Source organism: Acromyrmex echinatior, chromosome 14 (genome assembly GCF_024713525.1).
Source record: "Acromyrmex echinatior isolate Ae372 chromosome 14, ASM2471352v2, whole genome shotgun sequence".
Taxonomy (NCBI): Eukaryota; Metazoa; Arthropoda; class Insecta; order Hymenoptera; family Formicidae; genus Acromyrmex; species Acromyrmex echinatior.
The window spans coordinates 6,926,451-6,945,259 of record NC_141865.1 but is presented as its reverse complement, the minus strand read 5'-3'; the positions used below and the strand labels follow the sequence as shown (position 1 = coordinate 6,945,259).

At 35.7% G+C, this 18,809-nt stretch overlaps 1 protein-coding gene across 7 annotated transcripts in view; it reads right to left on the bottom strand.

Annotated features, from left to right (window-relative positions):
• LOC105150512 (serine/threonine-protein phosphatase 2B catalytic subunit 2) overlaps window positions 1-18,809 on the bottom strand; it is a 166,470-nt gene that overhangs the window by 70,736 nt on the left and 76,925 nt on the right. For all 7 annotated transcript variants that reach the window (XM_087413140.1, XM_087413134.1, XM_087413135.1 and 4 more), the window contains exon 3: window positions 373-497. In XM_087413140.1, coding sequence (XP_087269266.1) covers window positions 373-497 — 125 coding nt within the window. The remainder of the gene's footprint in view (window positions 1-372; window positions 498-18,809) is intronic.

Below are 18,809 nucleotides of genomic sequence, written 5' to 3'. Positions count from 1 at the left end.
TTAGATCTGTATCTAATCAAATTGTTAGATTTCAGCATAATCGTTCTTTCTATTTTAAAGACAACTCTTAGTAATAATATCGAGGAAAAAAATCACTAAATCTTAATACATATTTTTTTCAGTGGCATTAATTAAATATTTATTTATACTTATTGAATAAATAAATATTTACTCGATAATAAATGATTGTTAAATCAAATTAATATTCATTTAAACATTAATAAATGTATAAATAAACATATATTTATTTATGCAAGCATCATTAGTACTATTCAAACAAAAAATTTATTAAATATTTATTAAAATTTAGTATATTTTTTCAGTGTAGAAACATAATTTTCTAAAACAACCTGCTACTTTTCACATACTCACCTCAATACTAAAGTATCCTCTGTCGACGTAATCGCCTAGGAAGAGATACTTAGTCGAGGAAGGTGGACCACCCACTTCGAATAATTTCATCAGGTCGTAGAACTGTCCGTGAATGTCGCCGCATACTGAAACCAAAAGTAGAACCAAATTAAATGTGGAAAGGAGCCCCTTCCTTCAAAGGGAAAACTAGTGAAGAACTAATTAGCAGCAAGTTTTCTGAGCTGCGAATTACGTAACGTCGCATGCAATACTCTTTCGGGGCGCATTGAGTTATGCGAGATAAAAGCGCTATTCAAAAAACGAGACGTAATTACCCAGTGAGCGATTAATATAGTGCGATTAAAGCGCATCTTGCATCGAATATATAGACATTAGCGACCCTTGAGAGTCGGTAAACTTGTTTGCGAACGTTTCAAAGTGAAATTACGCTCCTGTGTCGTGGAGGATACGGGACGAAGCGGGATATGTTGAGAAACTTCAAGTTCTCGAAACCGAGAACTATTAGCGACCAGAACCTGGAGTGACGTCGGAGTTACTTTGACGCGGTATTCGTCGTTCGTTTTCAATATTGTTTCACATTGTCTAAAAAAAAAATTATTCCAAAAAATTATACATATAAAAATATATATATATATGTACAATTATTGCTATTTGAATTTAATCATCTAATAAAGTGCTTATAAAATCATACATAAAATGGTAATAAAGGCATTCGAAATATGAAGATGTTGAAGTACCTACATTCACTTTTCTTTCTATCCTTTCACATTCTATTATATTTCTCAAAATGTTTTTGTCCTTTTTGTGCATTTTGTCCAAATACCGCAACGCTATTTTGAAGTGTTTGTACAATTTCGAAACTTGACGCTCTCTTTAGAGGACAATAGACGGCATAAGACGTGCCAAGACAGGCGATGAAAGAATTTTTAAAAGATACATAAAAAAACAGATGTACAATAAAATAGAACGAAAAGAAAATATGACACGTCGGAAAGCGGTAAAACTATTACACACATGACGATAAATGAAGATCCATAAACTGCTTCGACTTAGTTTTCCGCTATCCAGCGAAAACTATCGGAGGACTGAATACCGGTATAACATCATAGGCTCTTACGACTATCAACTATTTTTATTATTCACCGCTTACAGTACGTTACAACGCTGCTTTCGCAACATTTTCCGATACCGTTTGTTGCAGGGGAGCACTCACCAATAAAGTTGTTCTCGAACTACGTGCCGCACAGTGCAGTCGTCCGTTGTAGTAATCAAATAAAAAAAAAACGATCTATATTTCAGCTTTATACCTCGTTCGAAAAGCGCGGAGTCCACCAATGAGGAATTGATAGGAGTCCGACGTATGATATTTCCGCCATAATGGAAACTGATCCACGAGATACGTTATTATTAAATAGAATTTTGCGTGGTTCTCTTCAAATACATACATCGGTATAACTGGTGCGCCACGATCGACTCTATTTTCATATCGACTCAATTTTTCATGTTTAAAAAATTTTTTTTACGCGGTAGAGAGATAAAACATTTGTTTCTATAGAGGAAGAGAGAGAGAGAGAGAGAGAGAGAGAAGACGCGTAAGCTCAGCGTTTACATAAAATATTATCGCGGAACAAAGGCAGACACCGACGAATAACATCGACGGTGCTTTTTGTTCAACACGCGACGATATATCTCACGTTAATACCGGGTCGGCCCAGAAACTGGGACAACGTCGCGTAAAGCAGCGAAATATGAGGCGGCAACCTGACAGCGAAAGCGCGGATAGATACCTACGATAATTAAATTGAGATCGTATTAATATAACGGGATGAGAAGAGGCAAAATAATCGACTGTAAAGGATGAATAAAGGAGATAGAGTCAGCGAATGTGGATCAGCCTGAACGGTGATATGGTGACGTTCTTAGTTTTGGAGAACCTATAATCTTTGCTCTATAAACGCCGACATTAGAAAATTGTCGACAGTTATGTAATCTTCATCTTTTAAATTCTGAGGAAAAATACAGCAATAGAATCATGAGAGAATTGCGAAAATTTGCAAATGTTAATTAAGATCTTGCAATTTGCTCGAAATCTTGTAATATCGTTGATTTTCGCACCATATTACGTGAATTAATAACTCCTACGGAAAATGAGATAATTCGAGCCGTTCGTCTGCGCTTTAAAAGTCGAGTGGCGAAGAATGCGTGGGAAGGAACCTACTCGAGACTCACAAAAGAATAGAAAGAAACTGAACTTTATTCTTCAGTTTCCCTCCCGCCGCGGTGCTTGCACCTCGCCATTTTTATTCTCTCCTTTTTTTTTCTTTTTTACTTCTAATGTTTTCTACGAAGAGCAAACAGGACGAGTGCAAGCATCGTGGCGTTATAAATAAATGATGCTTCGCAAACAAGAAAAGAAAATATCTTTAGAAAATACTGTAAAGTAACATTATCGATTCGGTTTAGCGTATTCTGGATAGAAAAATCTAATAAACTTTGCAAATGCATAGTACAAATATATCCTGGCGAAAGTTTAAAATTTTAGTTTTCGAGTTTTGAACAATTTAGAGTTTATCTTCGACTTATGATCGATTTTCCCATTCTTTGATCTCTCGTTTCTCAATTCTCATAATCCGGTGTCCTATTTTTCGTTGGGAAATGTCTTGGGATTCCAGCAAGTAGTAATTTCAGCAACGGATGGCACTGGTGCATTGCCGCAAACCAAGTCTAAATATTTCAGACAATCCCCAAATGTATTGGCTTGGTTTGGTTCTCTCCCCTTCCCCCTCCCCCTCTCTCACTTACTCACTCACTCAGTCACTTACTCACTCACTCACTCTCTTCCTCACTCCCTCTCTCTGCGCGTTTAATTATTCGCCATGCGGATACCGTAGGGCACAACACGAGCAAAGCAAGAACGTAATTTTGGCTTGGCCAACAGTGACCCCGACGATGTTACGTACAATTCTATTGACTCGGCTTTTGCCGGCGCGTCACGTGCCACGTGAACCAACTAAATTTTCGCAGAAGCCGCGCTTCTAGGGTGTATCCTATGCGCGCAGTGTGTTCACAATCGTGATCTAATTATTTAAATCGCCTACGTCATTGGGACAGATCGATGCGGGTGTACTTGTCGATACCACGCAGAACATAGGTTCGTGTTGTCACGTCTATGGAACGAGATAGATCAGTAGAAAATATCCGACATTGTTACACGATACACGGAGTCGTTTTTCACTCGTTGCCTAAAGCAATTTCTAGTTTCGCACATAATCCTTTACTGTAAGTTAATAACTAACTTGAACGGAACTATCGAGACGATTGTATACCTGCGGATACGTAACTGCAAGTTCATAAACTTGCACTTGGAAATGTGTCTGGAGATTGCTTTAAGAGCGATACGCGCATTCAGTTCGCTAATTGTAATCTGAGAACAGAGACGATCTTCCTTTCTCTACCTCTGTCTCTCTTGGTCGACACAAAGTAAATTAAACGGATATTCGCAGTGGTTCGCAGCGACAAGGATCACCGCTAAGTAAGCACGAATTAACATTGCCGACAACATGCCGAAGAGCAGTTAACACGAGATATGGAGACACGAGCCAGCCTTGATCGAATACCGATCCTACTACTCGCTTACATTCCAATATTAACCCGGAAATTCGTCTTCCTCTCGGCTGAGGTGTTTCCCTGATTTATAAAATAAGATAGGACGAGAGATGTTTGGGATAGCAGAGGAAATTTGACGACCATTTTTCATTCATTGGCCATCCAAATTTTGCATTGCAATAGAGTTTGATAAAATTGTTATAAGACAGAGGTATCGATGAATTATTCTGTTATATGTAAGCCATTGCTTGTTACACTGTTAGATATCACAGGAGCAATAGTAACTGATCAATGCTTTGAATTAAATAACATTTTATTAAATATTAACATTTTGTTTCTTTAACTTTCACGTGTGTCAAAATGTAATGTATTTTTATGGATAGTTTCAAAGTGAACAATGTTTATATTAAAGTATGCACTTACAAGGAAATCCAAGAAATCGAAAAAATTGTCTCCCTTTGATTTTGATGAGCTTTAAATATGTAGTTTTTTAGACAGAAACCAGAGATACATATTTTTTTATAAAGGCCAATCGCACTTTTAGAGTTCGCAAAATTTCTTTGAAAAAAAATCGCTTATCTTTCAAAGCGAATATTATTGAAACTGTAAGAGATACAAAAAAATATCTAAAATACTAAAATAAAAGTTGAATTGTTTTAAGAATAGATACTTAATAATAATAATTTAAAAAATTTTTAATTAAACAAATGTTTTAAAATTATTATTGTAAAGTGCCTTTTCCAATCACTTTCATTTAAAACATTTTTTTCTATTTCTTACAATTTCGACGATCATAGAAATCGAAGAGGGACAACTTCCATGGATTTTTTTTTTTTTTTTTAGTAAATTATGAATTACAATTTTATTCAAACTTAATTTAATTTAATTTATCGTGAAATTTATCAATGAAATTAATATATTTTATAATTAAATTTATCTCTATTCTTTTAAAATTTAAATTAATAACCTATTGAACAGTGACGACCTACACATAGATATGAATAAAAATAATTCAAATTGGATAATATATATAATTTGATATAAATTTAAGTATACAAGATTGATATTAAATTTTACGAAAATAGAGAATGAAATTAATATTCCCTCTAGAAATTCCTTAAATAAAAAATATTATATTGTGCGCCCTATTTGTTTGATTTATCTCCCTCCTACAACTGTGCCGTTATTCATTATGGAGCGATGCTTCATGTGTAACGAGATGGAATAATTCGTCGATATTATCTCTATCTTGTAACAATTTGGAGAAACTTATCGCGGAATTCGGATGGGCGACGAGTGAAAGATAATCGATCAAATTTTTTCCTTCAAAATGTCTCGCCTTATCCTGTTTGATAAATCAAAAAATCTCCTTATTTAAGGGAAAGACGAATTTCCAGAATAATAATGATATTCCTAGTATTAAAAAAAAAAAAGAAACACTCAGAACACGAATCTTGTATACGAATGGTTATAGCAAAAAACAAAAAATCTGAAACAATAAATCATAAGAAGTAAATTTTGGCCAATTACAATAGAGAAACCTTAAAGTCATAACGTAAGTGATAGCAAATCAAACATATTAATTTTTTTACTGTTTAAGTTTTTTGTATACTATGGCCCTAAGAATTGAATAGTAATTATTTTCGTGAACTATTAAAAAAATATCAAACATCAATCTTAAAAGAACTTTCTAGAACTGAAGTGAGGATGCGCGCTAACTTCACATGCCCAGGAGCACCTGGTTAAAAAATGATCTCTAGCCTTTCCTTTTTTTGAAATACTAAACAACAAGATATTATTTGGCTTTTAATATTATATAATACTTAAACAGAAAATGTACAAATATACAAGCACATAAGTATACAAATCAATCACGAAAATCTAACCTTTGTAAGCTGTCAAAATATTTTATGCTGGCACTTATTGTTACAGCACGAAATGAGCGAAAAAGAACCAAGCATCGCAGAAAAACGGCAAAAATTATTATAATTAAATCTCTTACAAGCTTTTTTATATATCGTACACAAATACTTTACTGAAGATGTTAAAGTGTATATAAAAATTACTAAGTAACTTCTTTATGCTTGTAAAAGTTAATATATAAAAATTAATCCAGATACGAACAATCCATCCTGTGTAATAAAAGACTGGAAAATCATCGTGTGTACTGGGGGTAAAACTGGTTTGACGAAAAGGACATTATCTCGATTAACGTACTTAGTAATTAGGGCAATGTGCACAAACCGCTAACGACGAAGCTGCCGCATTAGTTGCATCGCATTTTTATTATAATCCGATTAAGAGTGGCGGCGACCATGGCGACTTCTGTCGTTAAATAATCGGTTTCCACGTTTGCAATTAACAATCTGCTCATCGCAGCGCTAAAGCGGATTTCGCTCGTGCGCTGTCTCGTTGATTATCGATGAGCGCCGGCGTTTCCGCTTAAACAGCAGGAGGACAGTCATCGTGGATGGCCGCATATACGCGCTTTTAAAAGCTCGTGAACCTCTCGTGCGTATTGTGCGCAATTTATTCGGCCCGCAAAATTTATGACCCATCGACACTAAAGAATTGGAGAGCTATTTTTTCGGATAATGTATCGTGACCGTTATATCACGGGTACTACAAGACAAACGTCATTGTCTTACACGATTATATTATGCCTGCGTGTGTGTGAAACTTCAACCTTGCTTTGTCACGACTTTCGCCATACTTTTTTCTCGTAGACTTTTTATCACTCTTTCCTCGACAGCTATATCTTTTTTATCTGTACAACACGTTCTTAGCAGCTATATTTATGAGGAAAAATATAGGTCGAATAAACATAATTTAAATACAAGCCTCTCCGGTCCAAATGGATACCAGGTACGAGCCGTTTCACGGACAACGTCCGTGGCAGGGAAAGTAGCGGGCTGATGCGGCGTGTTAAGCGAAGTAACCGACTGCAAGGCTACGACGACGGTCTCGGCTGTGAAACGGTGCATAAAAATGCACTTACTTAGCCGCATATAAATCGATCCGCTCGCTGTTTACGCCGCTATTCCGAGGTGATGCATAAACTCACACTCCCCTGTACACCTCTCGAAGCCAAGCAACCACTCTTCGTCGTGCAACGATAGTAATGCCTTCACGAAGGGAAAACACGGCCTGGTTCAACGTTAAACGTACGTCGCGTAGAAACGCGAAACACTTTTCTCGACGAGATGCCATCGTTATCAGGGACGCTCGTATTTCTGACGTCGAACGGCGCCGCGAATTCGATCGAGGTCTCCCACGCCGACATAGGAAACATAGGAAACATTAGAATTTACGTAGAATACGCACGAGAACACAGAAAATATGGGACATCCGTTTGTTACGATACGTCCTGACGCTACGGAATAATGGATCTTTATGAGGTATCGTGTAAACTGTTCGACTTTCGACGATAAACGGATCTTACGTGTTGCGATTCGCTTCGATGACGTTTCAAGTTGAAGTTACAGTCCCGATGCGCGTTCTATATTGCATCTAAGCTACGGATCGAAGAAGATGGCTCCCAGCCGTCCTACCAGCGAGGATTGGACGCTTTAGTAAGAGATTCGAACCACGTGCGGATGAAACGCGGTATCGTAATCCAACAAGCGTAGTACGTTCCATGGTGGTGCAGTTAACCCACATTGCTACGGAACATCCTTGCCGTGGAAGAGCTTGCTTCGACTTCGTTAGCCGGCGCCATCGATAACGACAGTATCCAAGCGGAACCGTAAACCATAAAGATTGTAACAGGAAATAAGGTACATCCCTACCTCCACTTTTGCCGCAAAGTGCTTTCAAGTGCACTTAGAAAAAAAGTAGTGGTGATAACTACATAAGTGACAGCTATATAAATTTTGCATGTAAAATTAATGTATGTACAGTTAAGTATAAACTATTTTATATAACAATTATTACAACTATAAATAATACAACTATAATAGTTTATTCAACCATATTAATATTATTCTACAGAATTTAAAATCCATATGAGATTCTTAGTTTAGTATTGTATAGTTATTATCTTATAGTTGTCAGCTGTGTTTTTCTCTGAATGTGGAATAATGTTTCTAAATGTTGACACAGAAACGCAAAAAATAAAAGGTGAAAAATAACTAAGCGAATAACAAAGATATTACGTCTGCCATCGTATCTGTAAAACATTAAAACGCTTTTAAGCAATCTAATATTAGAATGTTGTTTATACAAGTTAAAGAAACGTTTATCTCATGTTAGAAAAATGTGATTTTTTAATATAATGTATGCAGAGATGTCATGATAAATTCAGAGATATTCATAATATACTTACTGAAATGAAACATTATCATACATATAATTATAGATCTGTTTTTTATTCTTGCAATCTCTAAATTGATGCAATAAGTTGAATAAGAGAAAAATATATACGCTCTTGTTTCCTTCTGACTTGAGATGAAGCTAAGGAACTTCATTGTGATGTTGGATGGTTGGTACCATGGTTGATGCACTTGCTTGTATTAAATTAGAATTATATTGATACCATTGAGAGAATAACTTGAAGTAAATCGAAACGCATATGGATTTTATATCAACTTTTTATATTGTTATATTTTACATTAAAAAAGGACACATAAACATTTCTATTATTATACTTGCGCAACGCGCTTGATTATCGCGCTGATTCCTACTTCCCCTTACAATTTAGTCTTTACATTGTTAAATATACGTTCGTTTCATTTCAACTTATCGCACCGTGTGCACTAATTTAAAAAGTGCAGGAAAATTCAGTATCTTAATAAAACGATAATTAAATTTCACTTAGATACTATGTGACGTCACAACGATGCGCGCTGTTACATTTTTACATCAATGTGACATTCATAGCGAGAAGAAAATAGAATAAACCAGAATAAATCAGAATAACTATGGTATATTTTTGCTTAAGCGATTTCCGGAGAAAATAAATCATTTTCTATTTTCGTAAAATATCAATCTTGTGACAAACATGATGCCCGACATGCGAGATAGAATAATTCGTCGATATCTATATAGTGTAGTAATTTTGCGAAATTCTTGTTACACAAAATTCAAATGAGCGATGAATGAAAGATGGTTGGGAATCCAAAACAATTGCGATTATTTGCAAGTCTCAATGTGCGAGAGCAGAGAGAGAGAGAGAGAGAGAGAGAGAGAGAGAGAGAGAGAGAGAGAGAGAGAGATCTTCTGGGGAATTCGCCATTAAGTGGAATGTGAGCTCGCTAGGCAGCTCGAAGCTATTTCGGCCGTGATTATTTCGTGATCATATAAATCTTTCCTCTCCTCCACCTCTTCTTTGCGATGAAACACCGGGGACGCAGCTTGACAATTTAAGTTACCCGCTCCGCGTGCTAGTTTCACCGTTGAAGAGCCGCGTTCTCGTACAAATATCTTCTTGGCACACACGCATTTATTTATACAAGGTGTTTGAAAATTAAATGTCCTCGATGCTCATTCTCTTCATTTAAAGTGACAAACTCGGTTTATGCAAATAATTTCAAGTTATAAGTTCATAGTTTACTATCTTAATCTACATTCTTAGAAAGACGACAAACAAGTCGAGATTTTCATTCATTGTTTCCTCAAAAATATGAATTCTTGCAATTTGACATCATTCCAAATTGAACTTGAAACAATATCTCTGATTTCAATACAATTTCTGTTTACAATATCGCATAATATATGATATTACCACGTTGTATAACACTGCATTATTCATCGCTTTATCTCGGTAAAGTAATTGGGGCGAAATTATCAAAGCAATTTCCGATCTTTTGTCTCCTGAATATATATTTCGGACTACCTTTACCTTATTAATTTTCGCATTACGTCAGCTCGCGCAATTCGGACGTCGAAGTCATACTAAAACGTTACTGCAGTACGCCATTATGTCAGCCAAATTCCCCGGACGACTCTTACAATTAGCTTAAGCAGCTTGTAAGTGCAACGGCCGTCAGTACCTGAGGCAGTTTATGCTGTTCCAGGACTTCCATTCTGCGTCCATGAGAGCCCTCAGGTTATTCTCTCGTATTTCTATCACGTACGATATAGGTGACTGAGAATTGTGTCCATTCAAATATAATTGTGACTATATGTAAAATGTGACTCCAATATATATATGTGTAATTTTTCGTATAAAAATAACAACATACTATACTGCATACAAATACATACGGATTTACACATTTAAATCAGAAACACATAGAAAAATACAAAGCAGTAAGCAGTTAGCCAATCACAAAGAGAACGTAAGGCGATGATGTTACGTTCTCTACTATGATTGAATCGCTTAGGGCTGCCGCACACAAAATTCCGTAACAGTATGTGTAAGGTATAAACTTAAGTCGATGAGCCAATCAAGATATCCTGATATTGTTTTAGATTACGTAATCTAATGGAAATGAAAATAACAGTAAACCTCGCAATAAGGTGAATTTCAACCGATTGAAACTCGCCTTATGGATAAATTTACTGCTATTTCTATTTCCGTTAAAGTATGTAAAGTATCTAAAGTAAGTTAAAGTATCTAAAGCAGTATCCTGATTGGCTCATCGGCTTAAGTTCACGTCTTAAGGTTACTATTACAGAAATTTTATCTGCAGCAGCCCTTAATACTTATGTCTTACTGCTTTACATTTTTCTGCTTTATGTGTTTCTGACTTAAACCGTGTATAGTACAGTATCCTTCACAGAAAACTAAATAACACACATATATTGAAGTTCACTTATTACACTTGGATTGATACATGTCTGATATCATAACATCAACACCTCGCATCATCGTATTTTTCGATCCTCCGTTTAGCGAAACCGGAGAAATTGAAGCAAAATTTTATGATCATCGCCATGACGAAAGGTGAGCACATAGCAGAGAAATAAATTGCAGCAAATTGCACTACTCAGCACTTTCAAATCGAAAAAGACGATTCTCTTTAAAGTGTCCAATAAATATCGGGATACACGATTATTGTCAAAGTGCTTTCTACGTAAATTCAGTCTTGGCATTAAGTGTGATCTCTGAATTACTCATTGAGCGATTCATCTATTATTTTCAAATTCGGTAACCATTGCACTGATTTGTTTAATCTTGTTCAAGTCGAGGAGAATCGAGTAACTTCAAGTGCTTTTTATCCCCACTCCTGCCGAGGGCGGTTTTGTGGCAAATACCGATACCTTTGCCAGAGAAAACAATGCACCGAGCGTGGCCGCGAACGAAAGAGGAAGCATGTATACCGACAAGATAAATCCAGCCAAACGAACGCCAGAGGCTGCTGTTCTCTGCGCTGCAGTTTTAGATAGAATACGATTTTTCTTGCCTTTTGGCCAGAACGGCAAAAAGAATTACGGGAACGGACACGAAAATTCAAAGCGATCATGGATGGCCTCAGCTTTCGTCTGGCTGTTGAAACATTTTTACCATTTTATTCGAGTTTCTGCAGCTCGGACGAGAAGAATTAACACATCATTACGACAGACATTCTTTTTCAACACAAATTCGTGAAAAAATCTGCGATTCATGGTGAAACAATGATAAAGAAATATCTCGAGCCGATATAATTCTCTGCACATGCTGATTATATTTTAACTCTTCGGTGTCATTCTCACATTATATATGGCATTATGGGTCCACTTGATGCTGCAAATGCTTTGAAATTTCTTTAATTGATCAATGAAGCAGCTGCAGTGTTAAGTGGGATCGTACTCTATATATATGTATGATTGAATCGAGGATCACCAAAGCAAATTCAGGTATAATGCTACTCATTCATTAGCAGGTTTTTTTGATCACAAGTCGAAATACATAGATTTATCGTATTTCTTACTAATGCGTCGACATTAGATTAATTAAACACGAAAGGGAGTGGGAGTCATCATCGAAAACAAGACGGATCGGCGGAAATAATAGCGGTAGCAAGATAATGGAATATACGTAGAACATAACGGTAGTAATGCAGTGCGATACGTTTCATCGATGCCCTCGACTTAAATTGCGATGAGTTTCGCTGCGGAGGAAACAGAAATTTCCGGGGTTCGTGATACGGACATGGATCGAATATGCGTTTAAACGCGCTATCGTGCGCTCAATGCGCGTACGGAGAGGAGTTGCATCGTGGATCGAGTTACCGAGTATGCTCCGTCCGATGTCTTTCGTAAACAGCATAAATTCTCCCTTTAAACTCGGAACTCCCAGCCGCATCACAGCTCGCATAATACGAACGATAATACGTGCGCGCCGGTGTCAACGTGGGTGGACATGCACCGTGAGCTCGTGTATCTACAATCCGGTTCTCATGGTGAAAGGATCGTGTAGAATCGATTAATATTCGAGCCAAAGCGCGATTGCGGCTCTGACCAATGGAGAGTATGGGTTAATGCCTGACAGAGAAATCGCAGATTGATTTTCCGACACGATGCGCGGCTCGGAATATTACACAAACGAGCGTGGAATTACGTTCAATACATACCATTATAAATTCATTCCATTCCTGAACATGTACAAGTTTCCATAAGTAACAGCTATACACATAGTTGTATAATAGCCTTATGATTTTTTTATTTTAATACCGAGCAATTGGCATATGTTAACATTAGAAAAATTGACTATTCATTAAATTCAATAAATTATTATGAAATAAAAAGTGGTGGAAAAACAAATATTTCATCGCTGAAAGGTCAAAGAATTTCAAGAATTTTTTACATGCGAAATACAATATTAATTTAAAAAATAGAAACAATCCGCTTGATCCGTTATACTTCTAGTATTAAGAAAAAAATAACGCTATGATTCATTGATAATAAAAAACTATAAGTATCTTTTTGTCTTTGTGCCAGAACTTAAGGATACTAATAAAACAATAGAAAACTTTGTAGCAAAAACATTTTACCGGCATATAATATATAATATACATTGAGTTGCATATTACCGGCGCAAATAATTCTAGAAATATTTTCTCTTCTATTTTTTATTAAAAAGTTCTTAACCCTCTGTATTTATTTTCTCTGCATCATAGATTATAAAACTTTTCGTAGATTATTATATTGTTACATATACTCATCGAGATATTGGAGAATATTGCTTATAAAATATGAAACCAGCATTGGATTACATGATACCTTTTCCTCACATTACGTGTGGTGTTATTGAAACATAATTTCATTATCGTTCGGCATCGGAGGTAACAATCACACAGAGATATGAGTTTCTAATGAGTTTCTAATTTTATCGAGGAGCTCCGTTGGCGTGCAACCCGACTGACCTAACCGATCGATCGATTTGGATTCTGAGCGTGATCCCGGCAGATTAAATCATAACAGGTCTGCGTGTCAGGAAGAGAGAGACTCATGCCTGTCTCGCAGTGCGGCGTGGCGATTTTATTTCGAGCAATTTACTCACCGAGAACGCCGCCGGGGCCGCGTCAGAATAAATTACGCGAATTCGGTCCGAGTTGCAAGCGCGGCGCTAAAGATAGGCACGCGTGGCGATCGACGGTGCACATATCAAAGAGGAGGCGTGATTGTCCACGATATAAATAGAACGATCGAAAGTACGTAACGCTTTCGCGCTTCGCCTCGTTCCTTTTACTTTTTCTTCCTTTTCTTTCTTCTTCTTACAATCCTTTCTCCTTTCGGTCTCGATTGCTTTTTCTTCTCCCCCCCCCCCTCTCTCTTTCTCTTTCTCTCTCCTCTCTTCTTACAATCCTTCCCGCTTTCGGCAATTGTAACATGTTACAGATGCACGACTTAATCATCGAAATCACGCATTGTAGAAACTAGATACCATACGTTTAGTCAGCCACAATTTTTTAAGATCTGCTTGAGATAGAATGAAATATCTACGCATCTGATTCTATCTCGTGCATCTATCTTAAGCAGATCCCGAAAACTATGGTGGACCAATCAGAAATTGTCCTGAAACATAATAAGTGTAGTAGGCTTAAGCCTTAAGCTTTAAGAAATTAATTAACGTGAGATGAATGTGAGAAAGAATACTTGACTTAATTGGTCAATTTCTCAAAGTTTAGGGCTTAGTATTTCGGGATTAAACGTCCAATCTCTTATTTGAGAATTTCTAACGCGCCCTACCTCACTCAGATAAAGCCTTTTGTCCAGTTTCGCTTTTACGAGAGCTAATCAATTTTGCATGTGATATCGTCCGGTTGAGAACCTTCAATTGACCGGTGGCAATTTCTGGACCAACATCGGACCCTCTTCTCTTCGCCATAGCGGGTACCGTGGTGGTGTTAGCGGTCTCTGCTTTGGCAGAACGACCCTTTCGTCGTTTCGCAAGCGAGTCAACTTGACCCCTGTCGACACTTCCAGACCCTTTTCATCTCTCTCTCTCTCCTTCTCTTCGGCGCCGGCGGCGGAGTCGAGAGTTATCATTCGGCGACACACTATCCGGATAGCATGTGCTTAATCGTCGAACACGTAAATGGCACTCATCAATTCTCGTGCCTGGGTTCCTCGGGAAGAAGATCATCGAAGAAGAGTGATCCGGTGAACTAAAGAGTGACATCACGCGAACAAAATGGGGATTAAAACACACCCCTTCGAACCTACGATGCGTCGAGAAGGTTCTTAATGACGATCTCGGTGATAATCATTAACCGAGAAAAGAAACTGATCCTTCAAATGTGCCTCTTAAGCTAGATCCATTTGGATCAAGTAAGTGAACCATCACGAACAAACAACTTGCTCCAATGAGTATCGCCGAACGCTTGCTTTTATCACTACTGTTGACTTTTTATCAACATATAGAATGGATTGAATGTCGCAATAGCCAAACGCATGCCTGCTGTAGAATGAAAGATATTATATGGTACACTGAGAAAAAGGTATTTAAAAATTTCTTTATATAGGATATAATATTTATTTCAAAGAAATAAAAATTTATCTTTAAATACGGCGAAATAACATTTTAATCTTAGCACATAAACTATCTATTTCATATTTTTACAATTAATGAGATATATTTCACAGAAATGTGTATTTCGTCATCATAGTTTGTTAAATAAATATTAAAAAAAAATTATTTGTGAATATTTCGACTTTTTCTCTGTGTATGTAGGACGCCTATTTTATTTCTCTTGTTAACATGATATCTCGATGATAATTTAATTCTAGTGGGAGACAAAATCACCAATGAGATGAAAAAGAAATAAAACAAGTTCCCTATTAAAGCTCTATATTAATAAAAATAGCATAAAGTCCGCTTTGTAGATCTAATATCATGTTAAAGAACAATTAAGCGTTTACTGATTAATAGATCAATTAGATCCAAGATGGTAGTCGAAATAGCCAATAGGAAAACAGGAAAGCTAATAGGAAGATACAATTGTCGATATTCGTTTAGATAAAAGAAATGCGCTACTTTTATTAATATAGAGCTTTAGCTTTCTTGCAGTACCTCTCATTCTACAGCAAGCACATGTTTGACTGTTGCGATGCTCTATTCTATATGTCGATGCTTTTTACATCCATCGCACAAAGAAAAATGGCACGAGCTAAAAATGGAATTGTATTCCGTTTACTTCTAAGTCCTTTGTATTATCAACTTCTTAGGGCCGTGGCACACAGAAAAATGCAAGTAAGACTTCAGCCATAAGAGAATAAAATCTATTCTAGTCAGCTAATCAAATGCCTAATTAAAGTAAAGTAAATAACAAATAAAACATATTGTTTACTTATTGTTTATGAAAATGTTGATGCGGGAGGTTTTTTTGCAAAAAGGGGAAAAACGAATGTACGTAAAAAAAGAAAGAAATATATGCCATCGATGAGAACCGCTGAGTGCGAGCTAAAGTGCAGACCGGCTGATACCTGAGGGTAGCTTCTGATGAAACGAGCGGCATCGTTTTCCCGTTACCGCATCACACAAGCGTGCGGTCCTTTTACTACCGTATTGCACGAGGCGCACGCGGAGGGCCGAATCAACTGCCGGGCTGAAATGTAATCAAATGCCGCCGGGTTTATATCGAATGACCGTAGAGCCGTGCAAAACGCGCCGCGTGCAATGGCCGATGAATATCAGAGATAGCGACCGGATGGTGTCGCAGGGAAATAATTTACGCGGTCTACCTCGCAGTTTCCTGGCTGAAAAAGATTATCTCTAAGTGACATTTTATTTGATTGCGTTATTCAAAGCATATTCCTACCACATAAAAATATTTGCGTGTAATATTTACACTCGTTGTATACAATGTGAACCGTTTTGCAAAATCTTTCCCTTAGAAATAGCCTTCAAAAAGGTTGTCACGATTTATTGAATATTTTTTAAATCACTCGAATATACGTACAACATTTTAACGAAAGCTCGAATTGATTTTATATAACACAAATACAAAATATTTTTTTAAAAACCAGTCCAAACCTTTGTTAAAATTTCGTGTTAAAATTTTAACGTATTCTGAGTGTTAATTTGACATAATCTGATTGTTATTTGTATTATTGAATTATTATTAGGTGTTGGAATTAATTCGTAGCGTTTTTAATGAAAGAATGTTATTTATTTCACATGAGCATTAAAAAATACATTAATGAAAGTACTTCCCATCACTTGTAAAACGCTACGAATTAATTCCAACACCTAATATATTTTGTGTTAAATTGATATTCACAATTATTGTTAAAATAACACAATTTATGAGTAAGTAAACAAATTATATAAATATATATTTATATTTATTTAACATATCATAAATGTTAATTTTAACAAATACGCTTTCACAATTACTTACAATTGTGGCAGTGACATTTTTGTTATAATTTTTTTATTATATTTGCATTACTTTCTAACATATTTCATCTTAAATTAACACAAAAATTTCAGCGAATCAAACGGAATGTGAAATGTAATTACGGGAACAATATAGGAACACATGAAATTTAATTACGAAAATAATATAGAGGTACAAAGTATAATATAGATTACTCCTCCGTCATTGTTTAAAAAAAAATACATGCATAAAAACAAACATGGTGAAATATATTTCGTGCGAATAACGTACAAAATGGTTAATTTAACGGAAGTTTAAACAGACTAGAAAATTTTTCGACTAATTTTCTATGTACTTCAAACTCTTTCTCTTTCACGTAAAAGAGACTAAAAAAAATACAGAAAAAAGGCATTTGTATTTCGAAAACATACAATGGAATTGGAGCATTTTAGAGACTTTTTCCACTGATACTTTTTCAGTAACAAAAAATGATCCATCGATATACTTTGTTGATTCATGATCAATGAAAAACTAGAATATCTACAATCTACATAATCTCTCAAACAACCTCTTTATGATAAATTAATAAATCCCTCCCTTTCCCTCTAAATTACGGCAAATGGAATCATTCATTTCGTTCACCAATGATTCGCGCAAATTACACTTGCTTTGTAATACAATCGCTCGTTATATCATCTAGCATAGGTAAATAGGTAACGATGTATGCGTTGCAATCGATGTCGCAGTGGAACGTGACTATCTACGTTCCTACTTCTCGTCACGAAATCAGTGGAGAATCTTCTTTAAAGTAGAACACGGATTCCCGAGTTGCACAGTTGTAAAACTACCATGGCGATTCCTCGGTGAATAATATAGCCAGTAAATTTTCTCATGACACTTAGCTCGGCGTGACGACGAGGAGAAACAACAGAGAAAGGAAGAAATGAGAACCGATCAATACGTCTTTTGATGCGTGAAATACCATATCTATCAAAAAGTGAGATCAAACTCTTTCAACTGTAAAGACAAGCCGAAAAATTAGATTTTTTTGTTAGTACAGAGTCAAATTAATTAAAGGTAAATCACCAGTTTCACTTTTGTCGTTTCATTATCGTTCGTGCTTTGTAATGTTTCTTGAATATCTATTAAGTATATAAATAAGTTCCTGCGTGTTTTTTTTTTTTCAAAAACGTATCTATTAATGAAAGAAACAGTATACAAATATTTCAAAATATTTGCTTTTCGAATATATTATCACTTTTCACCATCTTTCAGACAGCATACGAATATCATAGCAAAAGAATGCTTTGCAGCACGATTTATCACACATCGAAACTATCACTTTAAAATCTTTCAAACTAATCTTTGACACGTTCCTTTTGACACAATATTAGGCAAGTTTTTTATTCCTTCACTAGACTGCAATAAAACTCCCTTTGTAGCTTTCGCCAAATATCAAATATACCTACTTCATTTTAAGTTCCAAGTGTATACCAGTTCAACCATAGAAAACAGACCTATTGTCTGCATAAGGCTCACAAATTATTCTCGTTGCTTCAGTGGCGGTTTTACCACTATGAAAATAGTGAAGCACGCAATGGCGAAAATACACCTTTTCAGCATTCATTTTCAATTAACTAGAAATGTTAAACTAAAAAGTTAATTGTCTAATTACAAATTGTTATATATAATTTTCGAAACGTAGGAACATTACTAATGGAAAAATAATTGGGCATAGAAATTAAAATACATTGTTAGCATCTAAAATTGACCGCGAAAACTTATTTACACACTTAATAATAATAAAATTTATTTGAAAAGACATTAATTAGGTTAAATGAATTTTAATAGTATATGCAGCATACTCTGTAATATCTACATCATTAATAATAATTATTTCAAAACAATAATTGATTAATAAATACTATGAAACATGATTATTCTATTATTTGACTTTCGTAACATTTATCATATTTCTTAATAAGGTCATCTTTAATTCTCTTAATGTAATTCTCCTAACTATCTCCTAGCATTCCGTCCCAAATATTTCGACCCTCGCCATTCTTATTCCGTTGGAAAAAGATA